Genomic DNA, 24,619 nt, shown 5'->3' with positions numbered 1-24,619 from the left:
TGAAAGGCAAAATCACGGAGTAAAAAACAGATTATCAGCCTGCTCCACTTAATAATTTTGTTTGAAGCGAAATATATTTTTAAAATAATTTGAAAAACGGTTTTGTTCTTTACAGAAATAGGGCAGTTACATCGATCTTTTTTAAAACAAATCAAAAGACCTACCCCAACAAGCGTGTTCGATTTCAAATGAAACCACCCAGCAAAAATTACAACTGATTATTCAGCATGTGAAAGATGAACTGGGAAGCAACACCAGCGAAGTAAAAAAAGAATTAAAAACAAAGACGGTTGATGGTGGTGATGATGATGATTATTAAGAGCTACATGGCGCAAAATGCAAATGGCCAAATCGTGCCAAACCGGATGAAAAGAAGAAGTAAAATCAGCCACGAACCTCTCCGTAAAATGGTGTTAAAGAAAGAGTATAACAGCTTAACAGCTCTAGATGAAACTGGGGTCTTAAGGCACTAAAACGGTTGTCACTCAGAGTCTCAGATACCAATCATAGTATATTTATTTCCCCGCTAACCCTGTAGACATCGTAGTAAGCAACAAATACTAATGATGCTTTTAATTAGAAATAAATATGCTCAAGCAACGCCTCTATGCACGTTGTACTACCCAACAGCGCTCCTGAAGCTCGTGAAAAACGAAGCATCTCCGCAAGGCACGGAATGGGGCACGGTTGCGCCACCTAGCTGCAGCTAAACAAAGACATAGTAAAAGCAATGCAGAACGCATAAACGTTTGGTCAACTCTTTCAAATCTATTCTGCTTCAGTGGTGCCTCGAAGCAACGGTGGCTACCGACGTGAGATGCGATACCCAGGTTGAAATGAGCGGACTTCTAAGCAAAATAGTTGAGGTGATAATAAGATACGTGAATTGCAGTGACACCAATGCCGCGCTGTTTGCAGCATCTTCCACACTCACCCATGTATTAGCAACAACACAGGGGCTTGAGCAGCTTCTGGAGGTCAGAATCAGCCTAAATGGCTGAGCCAACTCTGTTAATGTGCCCACCAAACAGAAGAAACTGGATCCGAAGAAAAGGGTGAATTGAAACAGAGATGACGCAAACGAAGCTGACTATTCTGCTATTCTTAATGACCGTGGCGTTAATCTTGTCAGACACAAATACAGAACGAAAGCCCCACTCCATAGCTGCAACAAGCCCCTTGAAAGCTGGTTAGATGCAAATAAAACCTACTGAGCATGAAAGGCTTTCCTGCGCATTTTGAGCTATCAGAGAAACCAGCGTCTCTACTGGAATTAGTGCGCAGTGATACCCGCCATTTACAGAACGATTGCCCTTTTCAATACATCTATCGCCTGCCTTTCAAAAATATGCGTGCCTGTCGTCGCTGCCGCCTGCAAAGCAGACGGCGGTGACGGACACTACAGCCACTTTTGCTTACCCCGTACCACCGTAAAGAAGCCACGTGGTCCTTTGGCCAGTTCCTTTCGTGTATTGCATTTCTGATTGACAAGCCTAGTGAAACTTATATAGGATGCATCGTCTAAATAATTAGAACCTTTCTCATTAGTCCCTTCTCAAAAACGTATACACTGCAGCGGCGTTGAATCTCTGGGGGCACCGTACAGCCAATTCAATTAAGAAACCTAGTTTAAATACTAGAAGAGGACCCTCAAGGTTGCAGAAAGGCGCATCGCGCGTGGCAAAATCCGGGTAGCGAAATAACAGCGCAAAGCACACTTAGCAAAACTCTTTCGTTACAAGAGGCGTCGGGTCAAGTATTGAGTGTACGCGGTATTTTTCAAGCCAGTTATTCCTAGTATGCAGATCCGCGTCAAAGGGTGTACGTGATTGAGATACCTTAATACCTTTCCTCACGGGTACAATCAGTTTATACGAAATACAAGTTGCATGTTTTCTTTCTTTCGGGCATTTTTTTTTCTTTTTTTTTTTTTCTTTTTGCGTTTTCTCTTTGGATGTAGATCACGTTCTCGTTCAATCCTGTGGTGTATAAAAGCTCCAGATTTTCAATCCAAGTTCGCAGTTGAAATCCTCTTCTGTAAACCTACACCATGACCGGAGTGAGTGCACCATTTTGAAAATACTTGACCTTAAACTCGTTTATCTACTTTAAAACTATTTTAATAGGTTAGGTTTTTCCGCATATGATTATACTGTCTATCGCAAATAAGAACCAGTCGGCACTTGAAAACGTGTTTAATTTGATTGCTTCACGTAACTAGGCTCCATCAACTTTTACTGCAGATATAGAATGTTTATTTTATTTTTTTTTTTTCAAATTGCGGTCGTTTGGTTAGGCATTTGTTGGCCTGGGTTTAAAAAGGTTTTTTTATATTTCTCTTACGACGGTTGAGCTCTCAGTTGATGGCGGTCTCTTTCACTACGGCTTTTTGTGTGGAGCGCATTGAGTTGTCAATCCAATAACTTAAAATTTAGCTGAGAGAATATATTTCTTCTCTATTTAAACGATCTTGAAGCAAACGCAATCAAAAATTTACATCATTGAGGTCCTAATGGCAACCTGTTTCATTTAAGCCTGATTTTTTATGAAATATCTAACTGAATATTTTTATTAAGACAAAAATTCCCGTAACATATGTCGCAGACATATTTGCTGTAGAATAGCACTCTGTCGCGCCTGCCTATAAAATAAGTTGATAAAACTTTTTACTATCACAACATAGGTCCAACTTGCAAACGCAGTCTGATGGAGATGACCACTTGCTCGCAAGCACTAGTGGCATACATTTTACACGTTTTAAACTGATACATTAATCGGTTAAAAGATACGGCTCGATGCAAAGTGGGACACTTTGTTATTTTATGAGTCTGAGAAAGTTCAGTGCAAGCTTGACCAAACACCCCGATAAAGCGTTTTATAGAAGAGAAATATATACTAATTTGACCACAAACCAGATTTGAAATTTCAAGCTACATTCTATTTCTGGATCTACGTTAATTACTGTCATTTTGATTGAATCCTAACTGGAAAATTTGCATCGACCGAATTTTAAACGAAACAAAACTGTTTACTTAGCTGGCACCATGTTGCATCATCAGTATAAAGTAGAAAATATCCAGTTAAATAAAATGTGCACTAATGTTTATTTGTGCAGTTCCGTGCTTGTCTTCTCCTGGCCCTGGCCAGCAGAGCCATCGCTGGCTACGTCCAGGGCGGTCTTGGCTACGGCCACGGCCTCGGCTACTCTGGCCTCGGCTACTCTGGCCTTGGCTACTCTGGCCTTGGCTACTCCGGCCTTGGCTACTCCGGCCTTGGCTACGGCCATGGACTTGGCTACGGCCACGTTGTTGGTCTTGGGAACGGCTACGGCTACTCTGGTCTGACCGGCTACAGTGTTGCAGCCCCAGCTAGCTACGCTGTTGCTGCCCCAGCCGTGAGCCGCACTGTGGCCACTTCCTACCACGCCGCTCCAGCCGTTGCCACCTACGCCGCCGCTCCAGCTGTCGCCTCCTACCACGCCGCTCCAGTTGCAACCTATGCGGCTGCTCCAGCTGTTACCAAGGTCGCTACCTACCAGACTGCTCCAGCTTTCGCCAGCTATGCTGCTGCACCAGTTGCCGCCCACGCTGCTGCTCCAGCCGTGACTAGGGTGTCCACCGTCCACGCTGCTCCAGCTGTCGCCACTTATGCCGCTGCTCCAGTTGCCACCTATGCCGCTGCTCCAGCTGTAACGAAGGTCGCTACCTACCAGGCTGCTCCAGCTTTCGCCAGCTATGCTGCTGCCCCAATTGCCACCTACGCTGCTGCTCCAGCCGTGACTAGGGTGTCCACCGTCCACGCTGCTCCAGCTGTCGCCACTTATGCCACTGCTCCAGTTGCCACCTATGCCGCTGCTCCAGCTGTCACCAAGGTCGCTACCTACCAGACTGCTCCAGCTTTCGCCAGCTATGCTGCTGCCCCAGTTGCCACCTACGCTGCTGCTCCAGCCGTGACTAGGGTGTCCACCGTCCACGCTGCTCCAGCTGTCGCCAGCTACCAGACCTACCACGCCGCTCCAGCTCTGGCTTCCTACGCCCACGCTGCCCCAGTCTACGGATATGGCGTTGGTTCCCTCGGCTACGGCGCCGGCCACTTCGGTTACGGACACGGGCTCGGCAGCTATGGTCTGAACTACGGGTACGGTCTTGGCACCTATGGTGACTACACCACCCTCCTCCGCAAGAAGAAGTGTAAGTTTATGCACATATGTTTTCATAACCTGATTTATTTTATTGAGCATAGATTCCTGATGTTTGAATGTATTACCCCCTCTTTTACAGAAACTCCGCAAAGAGCTACCATCCTAGACGTGATCCACCAGGAATCTATGAAGAAGTGGACTGTTCACTGCCAACTTTTGCTGTCGTAAAGAGAGAAATAAAAAAAAAATGAAACTTCTCCCTTTCTCATTTTTCTTTCGAGTGTCGTATTGCCCCATTTTAGAATAACACCTTAATGACACGACCTGGGATAAAAACGCAGGGATTTCTAAATCCCTAACCTGCACTGAATGAGAATGCGCTACTCATGCTAGATCGTATGAAACCGGAGCAACCAAATGCGGCAGGCAACCATTTCCTCGTTGAATTTGCAGTTTAGGCGTCGATTGCGTTCAAGCAAATAGCAGATAATACCTCAATAATTTCCAAAATACCGTTCCGAAACCACTACTACGATTGTGAGGTATTGGGTTCGAGTCTGCTGTTGGGTACAGTAGACAACGCTGGTTACAAAACTTGCTTTTATTTCATTACAATGTCGGCCATAGCAGAATCGTTCAAAATCGAACACGGAGACATGGGCGTGATTGGTAGAAACAGTGATATTCATTCCTCACTGATTTGACTAACCTGGACCCCGAAATAGTGCGGAAAACCTTCTCTTCCAAGTTTGTTTGGTTTGGTAGCTTGTGTTGTCACAGATGGAAAAGGTTCGACGAGCGTAAACTAAGAATAAAGGTTTAATCGGTAAACTTGTGCCAGAAACAAAAGCAAGAACAAACGTTGAGAAAGCAGCAGCGAGCGTCGACGGCGGGACAGCTGCCTGGCGCAAGAGTGAATTAATCGGCAAAACGACGCCTGACCCCTTATCTTTTAAACTCGGTATCTTGAAGATTCGACCTACAATGTTCGGGAGTGCGCAAGGGCGAGACTGACTAGGCAAGGTCTTTCCGGTCTCCCTAGCTTTTACACTCGGAGTAAGAATAAACACGAAACATCTAGATGCACGGAAAAGCGCTTCTGCTCGGTCAAGCACGCGGCAGTATATTGTGTACAAACACTTAGTGCATCTGCGAATGCGAATACCGTAATTGATGAAGCCGGCAGTTCTCGCCAATTATGATATTTGCTCTTTTTTGGTACAGGTTGATGAAGCGGCATAATATTTTAGGTCGACTTTAGAATATAATTACACTGCGCGTAAGTCGTTTTTTTTTAATTTAAATCAATGCACTTAAGGTCATCCAATCTATTGGTGTTCGTCTTGTCGTGAGGAAATACGATTACATCCGGCATCGTATGATTAACCTATAAACATCATCACACTTAACCTATTACACTCAAACTTATATTTCATTCGCACCTAAATTACTGTCATTTAATGTGAAGAAATTCCACTTTTTTAGGAATTTTCAAGAATCCACCCATTACAGTAGGAAATGCTAAGAAATGTAGAAAGCGTTTCATATAACCACCCTTGAGCTCCTCCTTTTCAAAGATTTTGTATACTGCACATTTATGACATGCATGGGCCTACCAACCCGGGGGGGGGGGAAGGGGGGGGGGGGGGGCAAGACACGTGTTTTGCCCTGCTTTGAAACAGCCAATACCACTGGGCACGATAAACACTGGCCGGCGGCTCCCACGGGATACCAAGGGCACCGCCCCCCGGTCCTGGGGGGGGGGGGGCGATCTGGTTTCCCCCCCCCCCCTGATCGAGAACAAGTTGGTACGCCACTGATGACATGTATTCGTATCGTTTAAGCTAGGGCTATAAGCTGAAACTGTTTAATCATACGTACTTTATTGTTCAATTGGCTTGTTTATCTTAAAAACTTGCATATATATCATACATAGCACCGATATTTGTAACATTTATTTGTGGAAAACAAGTTACGGAGAAGAAATAATAAAACGTAAACTTCCAGACTTGATGATTAAAAAATTTGATTATACAGTCTCAGAAAAACAAAATTTGAGGTTATTTCTTTTTGATGCGATTATGTTTATATGGAAATTAAAAGGTTTACATTTTTTAATGTAAACCTTGTAATTAATGTAAACCTTGTAACCTTGTAAACCAGATTTGAAGGGTTTTGCACCGATAACTCTTGCAGCACGGCTACACTTTGCAGAGCTCGTGTTGAATTATTTACGAGATGCAGAGCTTTTTCCAAACGCTTCACTCACATGTGCCGTTCGCGTAACACATTCTTTCTCTACAAAGCAGCAAGCTCTCTTTCGGTAAAGTAATTAGAATAACAAAATAGAAAAGTTATAATCCTTGTTTTATTGTGAGAGAGCTTTAAATAAAGAACTCCAACGGTTTGGGTGCGCTGAACAGATGTTCCCAGAGCGTTAAGGGCCCCTACTAATGAGAGCATTAAAGGGGTACTCCACCGATTTTTTTAGCTACCTTAACTAACTATATTTTCTGACTCCCCGGCCCCTACTCTCTCCGGTATGCTATTTAGAATCGCGAAATTAATAATAGGTATTGTGAAATCGGCAAATGAAAATGATCCAAAAACCAACATTCAAATATTCGCGCACTTTTCAGTGCCGTGACGTCAGTGGCAGGCAGACTTGCCAGTCGAGCAAGCAGCCAAAAAATAGAATATGTCAATCATTTGCTCCGTGCTGGAGCGCGGGTACTGCAGCGAGCTTCCCAAGCATTCATTTGACACCATGAAACTGCTTCGAATCAGTTTAAAACAAAATCTACAGCCCAAACAGTGAACCCCTGCCTTCCACTGACGTCACTTTTTCACTGTTGCCAGTAGAGACTTCGAGCTTGAAAAACACGGTGAGGACCAAAACTGTAAATTCAATAACTTTGCAAAAAAACAATATTTTGACCAAATATTTGGGATACTATTTTCACGATATTTGTTGGTTAGTTTAGCAAAATTTCAAGCAAATCGGAGACAATGAAAAAACCAGTGGACTATCCCTTTAACTGCCCCAAGGAGCGAAGCCGGTGTTGTCTGTAGCAGCGAAATACGACACCTAAATTCCGTCTGTAGCAGGAAAAACGGCACCTCAATTCCCATTGGCTGCGCGAAACGGCACATAAATTCCCACTGGCTGAAAAGCGGGCGCGTCTCAGAAATAAAACACAAAGAAAAGCACAGCAACACAAATGCATCGTCACGGAAGCCATGGAGCCGGCGGCGGGCGCCGCGCATGCGCAGTGGGGGAGCGTGATGTGACCACCAGAGCGCCGTGTGAAAAAGGAAGATGTGGCGCGCTGTTTGTAGGAATGCGTTGCGTGTAGAAACGCGAAAGCATTCCTACACGTACGCAGTCTTAAGTGACTTTTCTAAAACTCTATTATCCTTCGCTCCTCGCAGCTTGCTGAGTGACAAGGTGCAATGAGAAGGCGAATTCCCGCCGACTATACTCCGTTTCCTTTTCAACCAACCAGTGCAGAAAGGGCGTCATAACTGCGCTCATTGTTGCTGCAAGCTGCTCGAATCTTTAATTCAGAAAAGTATCACTAGTTTCCTGGACCAACATCTTACAGTGAAACTGCACCAAGTTCGGTTTCAAAAGTGCTACTCATCTACAGACCAAACTGATATTGATCTTTCGCGCCCTTGCTCTCGCCTTAATGGCAGCAAACCACGTGATCTCCTATCTTCAGTTGTTATTAAAACATCTGGTGCTACAGTGATGTCTCATTAATATGGACACCTCAGTTCCCCTGAAAAGTCATCCATAATGGGATTTGCCCATAATAACGAGACAGAAACGCATGCATTTTTCCAGTTTTCACCTGAGAATGGTGTTCATATACCGGGTTATCCAAATTAACGGGGTGCATATTAACGAGCCATGACTGTACCTCATGAAATAAGCTCTTACAAAATCTTGAAGCTATCATAATATTAGTAAAATTTACAGCAAGGCTAAAAATGTTTATTGAGACAGCAAATCGTTTGTGTGGGGTCTTTCTTTCAGACAATTGGAACATCACGTTCGGGTGTACCCCGAAAGTATAGTGTTACAGACTGTTTTTACTCTTATTTATGAACATTATATACTAGAATTTGAATATTAACATCAAATTGTTTGAAGATTGTGTACACTATGGAGTTACTATGACGATTTATCTCAAGCACGTTTTATTCTTTCTGCCTTCTCATGGATTTCTACCAACCCAAGTCACTTTCATTCGCTATGTTGTTTAACCTTATGAGGTTGTTGGTTCACTTCACTATGTTGTTTAAACTGTCAGGAATATTATCTAGGAAGCCTATGGCGAATTCTCCTGGTCGTTTAGGAGCGCGCCGGAAAAAGTACACCAGATTCGTGATGGAGCACGCGATCCGAACGGAGTCGCTCCTTTTTCGGATTCCCAGCGGAACATGACCACACCTCCGGGTTCGGCGAATGCCTTCAGGTCATTCACCGCCTCTGGAATCCCCTTCACACGGTCACGGGTCTCGAAGCACATGTTTTCGCAATCGCGGCGCAAAGTACACGTGTTCCACGCACGAGCAAAGTTAATCATTATATGAAAAATGCGTGTCAATAAGCGATTTGCATCAGCGTAGCCCACTTGTCTCTTCATCGGAACAATCGAGTTCGGCAGCGGTAGGCATGCATTAACATTCCTACACGTAAGCATTTTTTTTTTCAACATTTTTATTTATTTATTTATGTATTGTGCATTGTGCGGCCCTCCACGGCGGCGGATCTATTGGCGCTCACAGGCGGCGCAGGTTCAGGTGCTGCCGCGCCCTACCTCCTATATCATGCTGCCGCCAAGGTTGTAGGCTGATCTGTTTAAAAAGTGGCTGCGGTTGCTTCCTTTACGTCACGTAGACGGAGGCGCTGCGCGGCGGCTGTTGAAACAGGCACTGTGAAGCATGTTTCAGGGTGGCGCCTCTCGATCACTCCGGCCCATGGGAATTTTCGGGTCGGTCGTACGAAAATGTATTAGGAATTTTCCCATCAAAACTACCGTCCACCTATGTACTGTCAGTTTGTCTTCTCCTAACCACCCCGTAGCATTTTTACGCCTTTTAATATTAATGAAATTGTAAAGAAGCGTATGTGCACACTCCATTTATGGCAACCGCGTTATCGTCAATATGGCTATATCTCTCGCTTTTTAAATTTAAAGCCACATAAATACTGCATTACGTTTTTGCAGATTATGTTAGTACATAATCTGCAATCACTTGGCAGCAGCGGCGGTGGCATACGGTCAGCAGCTAAACAGCTTGTAAATTTTCTGCAGAACGTTGGCTGGCCCGTCAGCAAGATCAAGTGAGCATCACCTGTGCGGGAGCACTTTTCACCGCACCGTCACGTTTTCAAGCCAGCACGCGCATCGCTATCATCCGCGGCGCCACTGCAGACAAGGACAGTCCAGCTGATTGGTCCACCAGCATCGTTACCACCAGCGAAAGCCCACAAAAGGACGGCATCTCTTCTTCGGCGACTTCACTTGGCAGCAGCGGCGGTGGCATACGGTCAGCAGCTAAACAACTTGTAAATTTTCTGCAGGTTAGTAATTGAACTTCTGCTTTTGATTTGTACTTACTGTTGTTGCTGCTGCTGCTGCCGCTGCCTTGCTTGCTTCCAACTGTATTGTTTAATTTTTTTTGTCATTATCTGGAATATTGAATTTCTTCCGGGGAACTCTGGAATTATTTTGTAATGGCGTCTTGCGTATGTTGCGACGAACCAATTGATGAAAGGAAATATTCTGTGACATGTGTGGAATGTAATTATTTATACCATTTGGGAGCCTGTTCAAGTGTCTCTGCATCAACTTACAAATCGAAAGGTGAAACATGGCGAACTGCATGGCGCTGCCCGACATGCAGAACAGCTAAGTCAAGGAGCAGTCAGAGCGGCAAACAGAAATCGGATGACAGCGATGTGACCGCTATACGCGCTGGAATTCATGAAAAACTGGAGTCGCTCATGTCACTAAAGGCAACTGTTTCTGCCATCGAACTGTCTGTGAGCATGATGTCGGCGAAATACGACGAGGTACTCCAACATATGCGTCAACATGACACCGACATAAAAGATCTAAAAAAAAGGGTGACAAACATAGAAAACCGTGACAAAGAAATAAACGTTCAACATATTGCCCAGGACTTGAACGCACTCGAATGGCAAAGTAGGAAAATGAACCTTGAGATACACGGAATTCCAGTGTCTGAGCACGAGAACCTTCTTGAAAAGTTAAACCAGGTCGCTATAAAACTGGACGTGCCGGTACTTTCCGAGATTGAGGTTGTTGCCTTGCACAGGCTACCGGCGCGACAAGACAAAGTACCCGGAATTATCGTTCGCTTTGCAAGACAGGACACCCGTGAACAGTGGTTCAATCAACGGAAGAAACTAAATCGCACAGGAGAAGACACATACATTCTTGAGAACTTGACTACCCAAAGCCGTGCTCTGCTCTGGAAAACAACAGAATGGGCAAAGCAAAATGATTACCGCTACACGTCGCACCGAAACGGTAAAATTTTCGTGAGACGAACCGACGGTGATCAGGCCATTCTTATCAAGAGCGAGATGAACTTGCAGCATTTGAACTCAATAATGTTACTGTTTTTTTGTTTTGTATTTTTTCATGACTACTTCCATAAAAATTATGCCAGAGCTGAATTATTTTTTGGCCTTTGAATTACAATCCTATCTCGGGAATGAGTATAGTAAGTCATTCAAATGTGTCCACTTAAACACTCGTTCAGCCCAGAACAAAATTGAAGAGCTTGCTTTATTTTTTAATGAATTTTGTTTTTGGTTCGGTGTTATTATGTTTTCAGAAACATGGTATTCAGACGACAGTGATGTTTTTGAACTGCCAATGTAACGACACGCCTCCTCCGCGCCCAGAACAACTGGGCGCGGAGGAGGCGTGTCGTTAATGCTTAGAGATATGTGTGGTGAGGTTTTAGAAGAATACTCGATCATTAATAAAGTATTTGGAATACATTTTAGCGCTCAAAAAACAGGGTTGGCTAGTGGTGGAGCAAAATCAGAAACTCGGATGGTATAAAAGTGTCGTTTCACGTAATAAAATCAGTTGTTAGTAGCGCACTGTGCTGTCTGTTTCTCGCCTCTTTGTCCCTGTTTTTTGAGCGCTAAAATGTATTTCAAATTCCAAAACCAACTAGCCCAACAATCTACTCTACTGAAACATTAATAAAGACTATGAAGTGCTATCCCTGCTTTTGAACAAAAATCTTATCTCTGTGTTTTATAGGCCACCGGACGGGAGTTTGACGTCTTTTTTTGCTTTTCTAGAAACATATTTTAGGTTCGCAACAGAAAACAGATATAATATTATTCTGGGGGGTGATTTTAATCTAAATATGCTTCAAGACACCCCAAATAAAAGGCAATTAGAAGTACTGATTAACAGTAGTGGTTGTACGAATGTCATTGCCTCACCTACCAGAATTACGGCAGAATTATCAACTTTGCTCGATTTGTTTATAACAAGTTCTGAATTACCCTGCGTAAAATCGGGGATAATTAGTACAGATATAAGTGATCATCTAGGTATCTTTTTGTGTGTCAAAAAGGAAATATCTAAAACTACTAGGAACAGATTTCGAGGATCCTTTCAGAATATTACTGAGTATAACCTTCGTGAATTTAGGACTAAAATCTCGGAACTAGGTTGGAACGAAGTCTATAATGAAATGAACGCTGACGAAGCATATAATTTGTTCTTAAACAAATTTCAGCTACTATATAAAGTGTGCTTTCCTTATAAATCTGTAAGATTGACCAAAAGAAATCGTAAACCATGGGTAACACCAGAGCTTCTTATTAAAATTAATAGAAAAAATGTTTTGTATAAAAAGTTTGTGGAAACAAGGGAGCCTGAAAACCTTAAAGTTTTCAAATCATATCGAAATAGACTTACAAAGGAACTAAAAACAGCTAGAGCAAGGTACTTTAGTAACTACTTTATATCATCATCAATGAGGACAGACGTCACATGGAAAAAGCTTACCAATGTTCTAAATCGTTCACATAACATAAAACATATCCAAAAAATACGCCTGAATGATACGGACCTAACGGATCAAGCACTAGCAAATGCTTTCAATGATTATTTTGTAAACCTATCAAGAGATGATCCCCATACAAATGCTTGCGCGTATATCGAACACAGAAGTAGTAGCTCTATCTTTCTTCAGCCAGTAACTGATAAAGAGGTGACACAAGCATTTTTATCACTAGCAGCTGTGACGCTGACGACTTACAAATAGGTCCAATAAAATACGTTTTAGATCTCATATCGCCCTGTTTGACGTATATCTTTAATTTGTGCTTGTACAATAGAGTATTTCCCCAAAAAATGCAGATTGTGAAAGTTAGCGTTCTCTATAAAAAAGGTAACAAGAATGATATAGGTAACTACAGGCCAATCTCAATTTTATCAGTGTTTTCAAAAGGCCTCGAAAAAATTCTACTTTCGCGTATGGTACATTTCGCAGATAAACACGGTTTAATCACTCCATCACAGTTTGGGTTTCGCAAACACCGTTCCACAGAATTGGCACTTCTGGAGCAAAAAGAATACATCTTGAAAAGCTTTGAAGAAAAAAAATTACTCTTGGTATTTTTATTGATTTCAGCAAAGCATTCGATCACTTAAATCACAGTCTGCTACTAAAAAAAATTACAAATGTATGGATTTCGTGGACATGCATCAACTCTCATAACATCTTATCTTGCACATCGTAAACAGTATGTTCATATAAATGGTTATTCATCTGATATTAAACCCATTCTATCTGGCGTTCCACAAGGACGCATATTAGGTCCCTTCCTTTTTAATTTATATGTTAACGATATTATCAATATTAATAAAAGCGTTAAATTCGTAATTTACGCTGATGATACAAGTTTATTTTTTACCGGTAACTGCTGTCAGGAACTAGCAATAAAGGCAAATCAAACGTTGAAAGACCTCGCTACCTGGAGTCAATGTAATGCTTTAAAAATAAATTATAACAAAGCAAAAGCAATTTTATTTCGCCCAAAAAGTAAGAATGATTATATAACTAGTGATATTGTTTTAAATGGAACCAAAATAGAGATTCTATCTAGTTTTAAGACACTTGGCGTTATATTCACGGATCGAATGAGTTGGGATGAAGACGTAAATTATATTTCGGTAAAATTGTCACGAGTCGCAGGCTTAATGTATCGTCATCGCCATATTCTGCCCACAAATGTAAAATTAATTATTTATAATGCATTATTTCTCTCCCAGATCCATTACTCCTTCTTAGTCTGAGGTACTACTACGAATACAAATTTAAACAAAATACTTGTGATACAAAAGAAAATATTGCGAAGTATTTGTAACGTGTCATACGATCACCCTAGCGAACCTCTCTTTAAACGTTTAAATTTGATGCCTGTAAATAGATTATATAAATATCGTTTATGCATGACCTATAAATCCGAAGTACAAACAAATCTTCATGCCCTTAGTGAATTGGAGTTTTTCTCGCTAAGAGTAGCAACATATCCTACTCGAAACACGGAAATTTGGACGCTCCCTATTTGCAAAACTAACTACGGTGAACAAATGTTAAAATATGCACTTCCTCGACTGCTTAATTTTCTTGTTACTCACAACATTGACCTTCCGACAACTGACCTTCCGACAACATCTGTAAAAAATCTCCGAGCATTTTTTTCTTTTCCAAGTGTGATTGCTTAGTTGTCATGTTTCATAACCTAAATTTTTGCTGAATTGTATAATGCTTTGCTTGCATGTGCTTTGATTTTGTTTGCCTTTTATATAGTCACACCTTTTTTGTAATATTGTCCTGTTCTTATCTCTGAAATTGTTATCTTTTCTCTTGGTTTTCTTTTTGGATTACTTGTACCACTGCTGCCATGTATAACGAGGGGGGGGCCGAGGGCCCGTCAAGCTGCATGATACAGCTTTTTTCCTCGGTCTCCCTCCGTCGTGTGTGTTTTGACGGAAAAATAAACATTATTATTATTATTATTATTATTATTATTATTATTATTATTATTATTATTATTGAGAATTAGAAGAAGAAGAAGTCCCGAGAGCAGTCGGTTTCTCCGAATGCTTTCCATATTTTTAACGAAAATCAAATAATTTAGCGCCCGTCTACAATCGGTAACCGACCGGAGGCCCAGGTTAAGGACCAGAGAACTTCGCAAGAACGGTCCCCACCCAAGACCAGGTCAGTACAGTCTTTTTGGCCACGGATCCAGGTCAGGCCTCGGCGATATCACCGTTCCAGGCTCTCGCTACACTCGCTGTACGCCAGCTCAACTAGAACGTCATTCTTCGCGGTGTGCTGAAAATGGTTCCTGTTCAATCTGCGCAAACCATCTGCGCTGTAAATGGAATCGCAGGATCTATGACGCCACTGGCAGAGATAGCTGAGCTGTGGCTGTTCTACTAGATCGCCTCTGTCAATCACCGTTTGAGTCCCAGCCAAGTGTGCGCTTCTGTCTGCCTCTGAGCGACTGAGCCTGAAAGATCCTTCTCATTTCCACCGAACACTTCTGAGTCGTCCCCGGAGACGCCCTTCTGTGTTTATGTGCAGTGTGGTGTCACCTCTACCAGGCTGCTTCCGGTAAGCCCGTACTTCTATTATTCCGGCACTTTTGTCGTCGTCCTCTTTGCTGCTGCCTGAGAACTCGACACTACAAGATGTCCCCGCCTCCCGCCTGTGGTGTGTGTGATGTGTCCGTGCCGACGGATGGAAGACATATGAAGTGTGTGGAATGTCATAGCGTCCTTCATTTGGGCCAGTGTGCTGGTATCGCCGACGCTACCTTCACGGCGATGGGTGCCTCAAAACGAGAGAAGTGGAGATGTAAGAGATGTCGCAGTGGTGACAGTCGCTCGGGCGCAGGGGCTGCGGACGCTGTCTCTCAAGACGACCCCCTCGCTTTCTCGGCGCAGCTAGCCTCTGTCAACCAAAAGCTGGATATGCTAATTTCTTTGAAAGAAAGTGTTGACACTCTTCTTACGCTGCCAGCAAAAGTCGACGCTCTCCTGGGCCCGTTTGCTCGAACCACTAACCGCGGCTAAAGTTAGCCGCAGTACCTAGGAGAGGGATTTTGCGATCACGTGACTGGGGCTCGGTAGGGATGCGGGGAAACATGGCGGTGCCCCAGTGAGTGAGCGCCGCTCGCTTTGGAGCTAATATGTCGTTGTAGCTGCAATATCGGGCGCGTTAGTCAGCAACGAATGGTGCAGGAGGCTTTCGCTTTGCCTTACCTCACTTAAACCGCAAAGCATGGGCAATGACATCGCCGCATTTTTTAGATAGTGTTTCATTTCTTGGCACTCCTAAGCCTAAATGAACGCGATAATTGTCGGCATGACAACGTCTTTGGAAAGCGGATTGTTGATAGCACACAAAAGCAGACGGCGTCCCAACATACTTTTTTCTTAATTATCCAAGCATCGCGAGGAGAACGCTGGAAGTGTGATTCTACGGTTCATGCGCGCTGGCCTTCCTCTTATAAAAGATTTGAAGTAAAAAATCATAATAAGGTTTTAACGAACGCGCGTGCAAGGCAAAATTTGTTTTATGTTTTTTGCTTTAGAACGGTTACTACTGCAGACGCCAGCACGTCCGACGCGTGCAACTACAGTCGTAGCATGCACCTCGGTGCTTGGATAATTTAGAAAAAAAGGTCTGTTGGGACGCCGTCTGCTTTTGTTTGCTATCAACAATCCGCTTTTCAAAGACGTTGCTATGCCGGCAATCATCGCGTTCATTTAGGCTTAGGAGTGCCCAGATTCGAAACACTATCTTAAAAATGCGGCGATGTCATTGCCCATGCTTTGCGGCTTAAGTGAGGTAAAGCAAAGTGAAAGCCTTCTGCACCATTCGTTGCTGACTAACGCGCCCGATATTGCAACCACAACGACATATTAGTTCCAAAGCGAGCGGCGCTCACTCACTGGGGCACCGCCATGTTTCCCCGCATCCCTACCGAGCCAGTCACGTGATCTCGAAATCCCTTTCCTAGGTACTGCGGCGAACTTTAGCCGCGGTTAGTGGTTCGAGCAAACGGGCCCTGGCCTTGAGACCCACAGTGGAATGGCTGCGGACTACCGTTGACGCTGTTGAGAAATCAGTTACATTCCTTAACGACAAGTATGACTCCGTGGTGACAGAACTCACAGCTCAAAAACAACTGACAAAGAACATGGAGGCCGAAGTCGGGACACTTCGGAACACGGTGAAGGAGCAGGCTAATTCCATCCGCCTGCTTCAGACAGAAATCAATGAGCTCGACCAACAACAGCGTTTGTCTAATATGGAAATTCAGCGCCTGCCCTCCACTCCAAAAGAAAACTTGAGTGTGGTTCTGTGTGACCTTGCCTCGAAGATCGGCCTCTCCCAATTTCAACCATCTGATGTTCTCTCCACTCGGCGTCTACCCCCTAAGAAAACAGACAAACCTGGCACTGCTACATTAATTTTGGTCAGCTTTGCGTCGGTTTCCCTAAAGGAACAATGGATGGGTTGCCGTGGGCGACTGAGGGAACTCAGCCACGCCGGACTGGCACCTAAAATATTTTTCAACGAAAACCTCTCTCGGTCTAACCGTGAGCTTTTCTGGAAGGCGAGGATGAAAGGAAAGGAGAAGCAGTACAAGAACATTTGGACGAAAAACAGGCAAATCTATGCAAAAAAAAGCGACAGCACAACTGTCCTACGGATTGCCTCCGTAGGGAATATTGAAAAAATGGTTTAAACCCTGGCAGCTACATTTGCGCAGTATAGTAACTTCTTGGACTTTCACACTTCGCTCGACCAAAGAAAGGAGAGCACTTTTATATGTTTGCACGTGAACATAAGAAGCCTCCGCAAATACTGGGATAATTTTCGAATAATAGTTCGAAACATAATGTTTCATGTCGATGCGTTTATTTTTACAGAAATCAATATTCCGGAGTTCATGCTGTGTCAATACACCCTTTCAGATCACAATACCTTTTTTTCCACACGATCGAAACGCAGTGGCGGGGGGATTGCGGCTTATGTCCATCAAATATGGCAAGTCTCTCACCTCGATTTAACTTTTTCTCACAGTGAGGTCCTTCCCCTAAAACTTGATAATTCGAATTTCTCAATTTCTCTTCTTTGTTTTTATAGGCCTCCTGCGGAAAGTGCTCGACTGTTTCTTGATGAGCTTGAATCAACACTTTGCAATTTCTCCTCTATACAATACCTTTGTTTGGTAGGCGACTTTAACATCGACATATTAAACACAACGAACCCTATTGTATGTGACTACTTAAACATCTTATCAAATTCTGGTTTGGAATGTGTTATTTCGGCCCCAACACGAGAAGAGATCTTAGGAACCAAATTAGTCTCTTCATGCATTGACCACATTTCCATACGAACACCGAATGCTCAAGTGGAATCTGCTGTAATTCTCGAAAAGTTAGCCGATCACTACTTCGTGGCATGTCGACTAACAGATAATTTAGCTTTCAAACCTGAATGGGGAGCTTCACGACAAGCCCAGATTATTGATATTGTTTTATTTGACAAATTGGTTGCCTCGTATGATTGGAAAGGATTTCTGGGTTCAGTTAACACTACCAACGTGTATCCAAGGTTTGTAGAGGCTTTTAAAAACTTTACCGAATCAGCAAAAAGAACTGTAATTCTAAGCAGACGTAAACCTAACCATCAATGGCTCAGCTCTTATATTCTTAAACTAATTAAAGAAAAGGACCTTCTTTGGAAACGGTGCCGGAGGTCTCCTAATAACAATGATTTGCGTAATGAGTTTCGACAAGTTAGAAATAAGGTAAAACTTTGTTCAGAGTCTGACTGTACGAATGGGGACGCAGGCTGTACGACTGTACGTATGGGGGACAAGGCCGCTAAACCGCGAGCCATGCTTTATTCTGAAATCCTTTCTTTTTTTTTCCTGGGGAAACGCAGAAAGGGGCTGGTTGAGGGGGGGGGGGGGGGGGGGGTTCCTTACGAGGGATCCGCGAGCCACACTTGGACCAGCAAAGAGCCGCTCGCGAGCCGCGGTTTGGCCACCCCTGGTTTAGATATTAAAACATTCTCGTTCTCGCGGGATACCCTTTGCGCCGGTATAAAATGCCACTAATGCATGGTCAGTAAAAACAATGAATATCTCGGAGGCGTATGGTGGAACCATTGAAAGGTAACCTAGTTATTGAGACACATTATGTAGCGAATAACAATACAATAAAGCGCAACTTCCAATCGGAATAGGATAAATTTAAAAAAAAAAGTAAGAAAATGGCGGAGACGGCATTCATTTAGACAAACCCTGTCAAACTAATACTACCTTTTTTTCTCGTCAAAGCGATAGAAAAGGTTGGGGAAAAAGAGTTGAAAAATCAACATGACGAGTCCCCTTCTCCCTAGAAATTGTGCAGTAAAAAAACAAAAAAATACAGTACGCTTCGTACCTTGCGCAGAAACACTCTGGTTCAAAAGCAACCATTAAAAACATCAGTGTGCAACACATTTGAAAAGAATAAATATTGGTCGCAATTAAAGAACTAAAATACTGACAATAAATTAAAAAAATGTAAACCTTGTAATTTTCATATAAACATAATCGCATCAAAAATAAATAACCTCAAGTTTCGTTTTTCTGAGATCGTATAATTAAATTTTTTAATCATCAATTATGGAAGTTTATGTTTTATTATTTCTTCACCGTAACTTGTTTTGCACGAATAAATGTTACAAATATGGGTGCTGCGTGTGGGATATAAAACAGTTTTTTACGTAAACATGCCAATTGAACAATAAAATGCTCGTGATTTAACAGTTTGAGCTTATAGCCCTAACTTAAACAATAACCATAGATGCCATAAATGTACACTATACAAAATCTTTGAAAAGGGGGTTATACGAAACGTTTTCTATATTTCTTAGCATTCGTCACTGTAATGGGAGCATTTTTGAAAATTTATAGAAGTGGAATTTATTCACACTAAATGACAGTAATTTAGGTGGGAATCAAATTTGAGTTTGACTGTATTAGGTGCAGTGTGATGATGTTTAAAAGTGCTAGGTGTGATCGTATTTCCTCACGACAAGACGAACACCAATAAAATGGATGACCTTAAGTGCATCTATTTAGATGAAAAAAACGATTTACACGTAATGCAATTCTAAAATCGGCCTCAAATATTATGCCGCTTCATCAACCTGTACAAAAAAAAGCAAATATCATAATTGGCGAGAACTGCCGGCTTCATCAATTACGGTATTCGCATTAGCACATGCACTCAGTGTTTGTACACAATATACTGCCGCGTGCTTGACCGAGCAGAAGCGCTTTTCCGTGCATCTAGATGTTTCGTGTTTATTCTTACTCCGAGTGTAAAATCTAAGGAGGCCGGAAGGACCTTGCTTAGTCAGTCTCGCCCTTGCGCACTCCCGAACATTGTAGGTCGAATCTCCGAGATACCGACTGTAAAAGATAAGGGGTCGAGCGTCGTTTTGCCGATTCATTCACTCTTGCGCCAGCCAGCTGTCCCGCCGACGCTGTGTCTCTCGCTGCTGCCGCCGTCGACAATGCTGCTACTTTCTCAACGTTTGTTCTTGCTTTTGTTTCTGGCACAAGTTTACCGATTATACCTTTGTTCTTAGTTTACGCTCGTCGAACCTTTTCCATCTGTGACAACACAAGCTACCAAACGAAACAAACTTGGAAGAGAAGGTTTTCCGCACAATTTGGGGGTCCAGGATCATCAAATGAACGAGGAATGAATATCACTGTCTCTACCAATCCCGCCCATGTCTCCGTATCAAATTTTGAACAATTCTGCTATGGTCGACATAGTAATGACAGCAACTTTTGTAACCAGCGTTGCCTACTGTACCCAACAGCAGAGTCAAACCGAATACCTCACAATTGTAGTGGTGGTTTCGAAACGGTATTTTGGAAAATATCGAGGTATTATTTACTATTTGTTTGAACGCAATCGAACGCCTAAACTGCGAATTCAAGGAAGAAACGCTTGCCTGCCGCATTTAGTTGTTCCCGTTTCAAACAATCTAGTATGGTTAGCACATTCTCATTAAGTGCAGGTTAGGGATTTAGAAACCCCTGCCTTTATATCTCAGGTCGTGTCATTAAGGTGTTATTCTAAAATGGGTCAATATGACGCTTGAAAGAAAAATGGGAAAGTGACAAGTTTCATTATTTTTATTTCTCTCTTTACGACAGCAAAAGTTGGCAGCGAACAGTCCTCTTCTTCATAGATTCCTAGTGGATGACGTCTAGGATGGTAGCTCTTCTTTGCGGAGTTTCTGTAAAATAGGGGATAATACATTCAAACATCAGGAATCTATGCTCAATAAAAGCAATCAGGTTATGAAAAGATATCTGCATAAACTTACACTTCTTCTTGCGGAGGAGGGTGGTGTAGTCACCATAAGTGCCAAGACCGTACCCGTAGTTCAGACCATAGCTGCCGAGCCCGTGTCCGTAACCGAAGTGGCCGGCGCCGTAGCCGAGGGAACCAACGCCATATCCGTAGACTGGGGCAGCGTGGGCGTAGGAAGCCAGAGCTGGAGCGGCGTGGTAGGTCTGGTAGCTGGCGACAGCTGGAGCAGCGTGGACGGTGGATACCCTAGTCACGGCTGGAGCAGCGGCGTAGGCGGCAACTGGAGCAGCAGCATAGCTGGCGAAAGCTGGAGCAGTCTGGTAGGTAGCGACCTTGGTGACAGCTGGAGCAGCGGCATAAGTGGCGACAGCTGGGGCAGCGTGGATGGTCGACACCCTAGTCACGGCTGGAGCAGCAGCGTAGCTGGCAACCGGGGCAGCAGCATAGCTGGCGAAAGCTGGAGCAGTCTGGTAGGTGGCGACCTTGGTGACAGCTGGAGCAGCGGCATAGGTGGCAACTGGAGCAGCGGCATAAGTGGCGACAGCTGGAGCAGCGTGGACGGTGGACACCCTAGTCACAGCTGGAGCAGCAGCGTAAGTGGCAACTGGGGCAGCAGCATAGCTGGCGAAAGCTGGAGCAGTCTGGTAGGTAGCGACCTTGGTGACAGCTGGAGCAGCCGCATAGGTGGCAACTGGAGCGGCGCGGTAGGAGGCGACTGCTGGAACAGCGGCGTAGGTGGCAACGGCTGGAGCGGCGTGGTAGGAAGTGGCCACAGTGCGCCTCACGGCTGGGGCAGCAACAGCGTAGCTAGCTGGGGCTGCAACACTGTAGCCGGTCAGACCAGAGTAGCCGTAGCCATTCCCAAGACCAACAACGTGGCCGTAGCCAAGACCATGGCCGTAGCCAAGGCCGGAGTAGCCAAGGCCGGAGTAGCCAAGGCCAGAGTAGCCGAGGCTAGAGTAGCCGAGACCAGAGTAACCGAGGCCGTGGCCGTAGCCAAGACCGCCCTGGACGTAGCCAGCGATGGCGCTGCTGGCCAGAGCCAGGAGAAGACAAGCACGGAACTGCATAAATAAACATTAGTGCACATTTTATTTAACTGGAAATTTTCTACTTTATTCTGATGATGCAACATGGTGCCAGCTAAGTAAACAGTTTTGTTTCGTTTAAAGTTTGGTCGATGGGAATTTTCCAGTTAGGATTCAATCAAAATGACAGTAATCAAAGTAGATCCAGAAATAGAATGTAGCTCGAAATCTCAAATCTGGTTTGTGGTCAAATTAGTGTATATTTTTCTTTTAAAAAACGTCTTACTGAGGCGTTTAGTCAAGCTTGCACTTTGCATCGAGCCGTATCTTTTAACCGATTATTGTATCAGTTTAAAACGTGTAAAATGTATGCCACTAGTGTTTGCGAGCAAGCAGTCATCTCCATAAGACTGCTTTTGCAAGTTAGACCTATGTTGTTATTGCAAAACTCTTTATCAACTTATTTTATAGGCAGGCGCGACAGAGTGCTATTTCGCAGCAAAATTGTCTGCGACTTATGTTGCGGGATTAAGATAAGACATACGTTGCGGGATTAACAACATATTAGGACATATGTGGTCTTAATAAAAATGTTCAGTTAGATATTTCAGAAAAAAATCGTGCTTAATTAAAACTGGTTGCCATTAGAACCTCAATGATGTAAATTTTTTATTGCGTTCGCTTCAAGATCCTTTAAATAAAGAAAAAATATATTCTCTCAGCTAAAATTTAAGCTATTGTAGTGATAGCTCATTGCGCTCGACACAAAAAGCCGTAGTGAAAGAGACCACCATCAACTGAGCGCTTAACCGTCGTAAGAGAAATATAAAAACCTTATTTAAACCCAGGCCAACGAATGTCTGGCCAAACGACCTCAATTTGAAAAAAAAAAAGAATAAACATTCTGTATCTGCAGTAAAAGTTGATGGAGCCTAGTTACGTGAACAAAGCAAATTAAACACGTGTTCAAGTGCCGGCTGGTTCTTATTTGCGATAGACAGTATAATCATATGCGGAAAACCCTATCCTATTAAAATAGTCTTAAAGTAAATAAACGAGTTTAAGGTCAAGTAATTTAAAAATGATGCACTCACTCCAGTCATAATGTAGGTTTACAGAAGGGGATTTCAACTGCGAACTTCGATGGGGAATCTGGAGCTTTTATACACCACAGGATTGAACGAGTACGTGATCGACATCCAAAGAGAAGGCACAAAAAGAAAAGAAAAAGCCCATAAGAAAGAAAGCATGCAACTTGTATTTCGTATAAACTGATTGTACCCGTGAGGAAAGGTATTAAGGTATGTCAATCACGTACACCCTTTGACGCGGATCTGCATACTAGAAATAACTGGCTTGAAAAATACCGCGTACACTCAATACTTGACCCGACGCCTCTAGTAATGAAAGAGTTTTGTTAAGTGTGCTCTGCGCTGTTATTTCTCTACCCGGATTTTGCCACGAGCGATGCGCCTCTCTGCAACCTTGGGGATCCTCTTCTAGTATTTAAACTAGGTTTCTTAATCGAATTGGTTGTACGGTGCCCCCACAGATTCAACGCCGCTCTAGATTATCCGTTTTTGAGAAGGGCATAATGAGACAGGTTCTATATATTTAGACGATGCATCCTATATAAGTTTCACTAGGCTTGTCAATCAGAAATACAATACACGAAAGGAACTGGCAAAAGGACCACGTGGCTTCTTTATGGTGGTGCGGGGTAAGCAAGGGTGGTTGTGGTGTCCGTCGCCGCCCTCTGCTTCGCAGGCGGCAGCGACGGCAGCCACGCATATTTTTGAAAGGCAGGCGATAGAGGTATTGGCAAGGGCAATCGTTCTGTAAATGGCTGGTATCACTGCGTACTAATTCCAGTAGTGATCCTGGTTTCTCTGATAGCTCAAAATGCGCAGGAAAGCCTTTCATGCTCAGTTGGTTTTATTTGCATCTAACCAGCTTTCAAGGGGCTTGTTGCAGCTATGGAATAGACTTTCGTTCTGTATTCTTCTCTGACAAGATTAACGCCACGGTCATTAAGAATAGCAGAATAGTCAGCTTCGTTTGCGTCATCTCTGTTTCAATTCACCCTTTTCTTCGGATCCAGTTTCTTCTGTTTGGTGGGCACATTAACAGAGTTGGCTCAGCCATTTAGACTGATTCTGACCTCCAGAAGCTGCTGAAACCCCTGTATTGTTGCCAATACAAGAGTGAATGTGAAAGATGCTGCAAACCGTGCGGCATTGGTGTCGCTGCAGTTCATGTATTTTATGATCACCTCAACTATTTTGCTTAGAAGTCCGCTCATATGAACCTGGGTATCGCATCTCACGTTGGTAGCCACCATTGCTTCGAGGCACCACTGAAGCCAGAATAGTTTTGAAAGAGTTGACCAAACGCTTATGTGTTCTGCATTGCTTTTATTTTGTCTTTGTTTAGCTGCAGCTAGGTGGCGCTACCGTGCCCCATTCCGTGCTTTGCGAAGACGCTTCGTTTTTCACGAGCTTTAGGAGCGCTGTTGCATAGTAAAACGTGCATAGAGGCGTTGGTTAAGCATATTTATTTCTAATTAAAATCGTCATTAGTACTTGTTGCTTACAACAATGTATACAGGGTTAGCGAGGAAATGAATATACTATGCAGATTAAAACAAATGGTGTAAAAGGGTGTATCGTTACACCCCTTTGTCCCATATACTAATACACCCCTAAACTTCCTTTCGACGTACAGCGCCCTACAGTCGAAAAGACGGTCAGAAATTTTACGAGGGGCTTGATAGCCGTGTGGTACAACTTTTTAAATAGCTAAAGTACGTATCAAAGACCACATAAAGAAAACACCGAGTTTTTACAGTAGGGAAAAGAAAACCCGGATTATTCTTTTTTGTTTTCAGTAAAACGTACATTAGCTATTTTAGTAAGTTGTACCACACGGCTATCAAGCCCCTCGTAAAATTTCGAGTCGTCTGT

At 43.4% G+C, this 24,619-nt stretch overlaps 2 protein-coding genes across 3 annotated transcripts; one reads left to right on the top strand and one right to left on the bottom strand.

The window, feature by feature from the left end:
• Positions 1 to 2,014: 2,014 nt before the first annotated feature.
• Positions 2,015 to 4,399, top strand: LOC115325433 (pupal cuticle protein G1A-like). 2 transcript variants are annotated; one of them, XM_040218615.3, is made up of 4 exons: positions 2,015 to 2,059; positions 3,116 to 3,553; positions 3,752 to 4,190; positions 4,281 to 4,371. In XM_040218615.3, coding segments are annotated over exons 1-4 (888 nt in total). In that variant the 5' UTR covers positions 2,015 to 2,050; the 3' UTR covers positions 4,283 to 4,371. The 2 variants fall into 2 exon arrangements, with proteins under 2 accessions (XP_040074549.1, XP_040359855.1); XM_040503921.1 differs by having other exon boundaries at positions 3,116 to 4,190; positions 4,281 to 4,399.
• Positions 4,400 to 20,429: 16,030 nt separating this feature from the next.
• Positions 20,430 to 22,791, bottom strand: LOC115315901 (pupal cuticle protein G1A-like). Its single transcript, XM_040218616.3, has 3 exons — positions 22,751 to 22,791; positions 20,642 to 21,692; positions 20,430 to 20,551 (listed from the first exon to the last, which is right to left on the bottom strand). Coding segments are annotated over exons 1-3 (1,062 nt in total). The 5' UTR covers positions 22,760 to 22,791; the 3' UTR covers positions 20,430 to 20,549.
• Between the last annotated feature and the right edge of the window lie 1,828 nt (positions 22,792 to 24,619).

Source organism: Ixodes scapularis, unplaced genomic scaffold (assembly GCF_016920785.2).
Source record: "Ixodes scapularis isolate PalLabHiFi unplaced genomic scaffold, ASM1692078v2 PGA_scaffold1__304_contigs__length_218370807, whole genome shotgun sequence".
Lineage (NCBI taxonomy): Eukaryota > Metazoa > Arthropoda > Arachnida > Ixodida > Ixodidae > Ixodes > Ixodes scapularis.
Note: the sequence above shows the minus strand (reverse complement) of the source record. Positions and strands in the feature narration are given on the sequence as shown.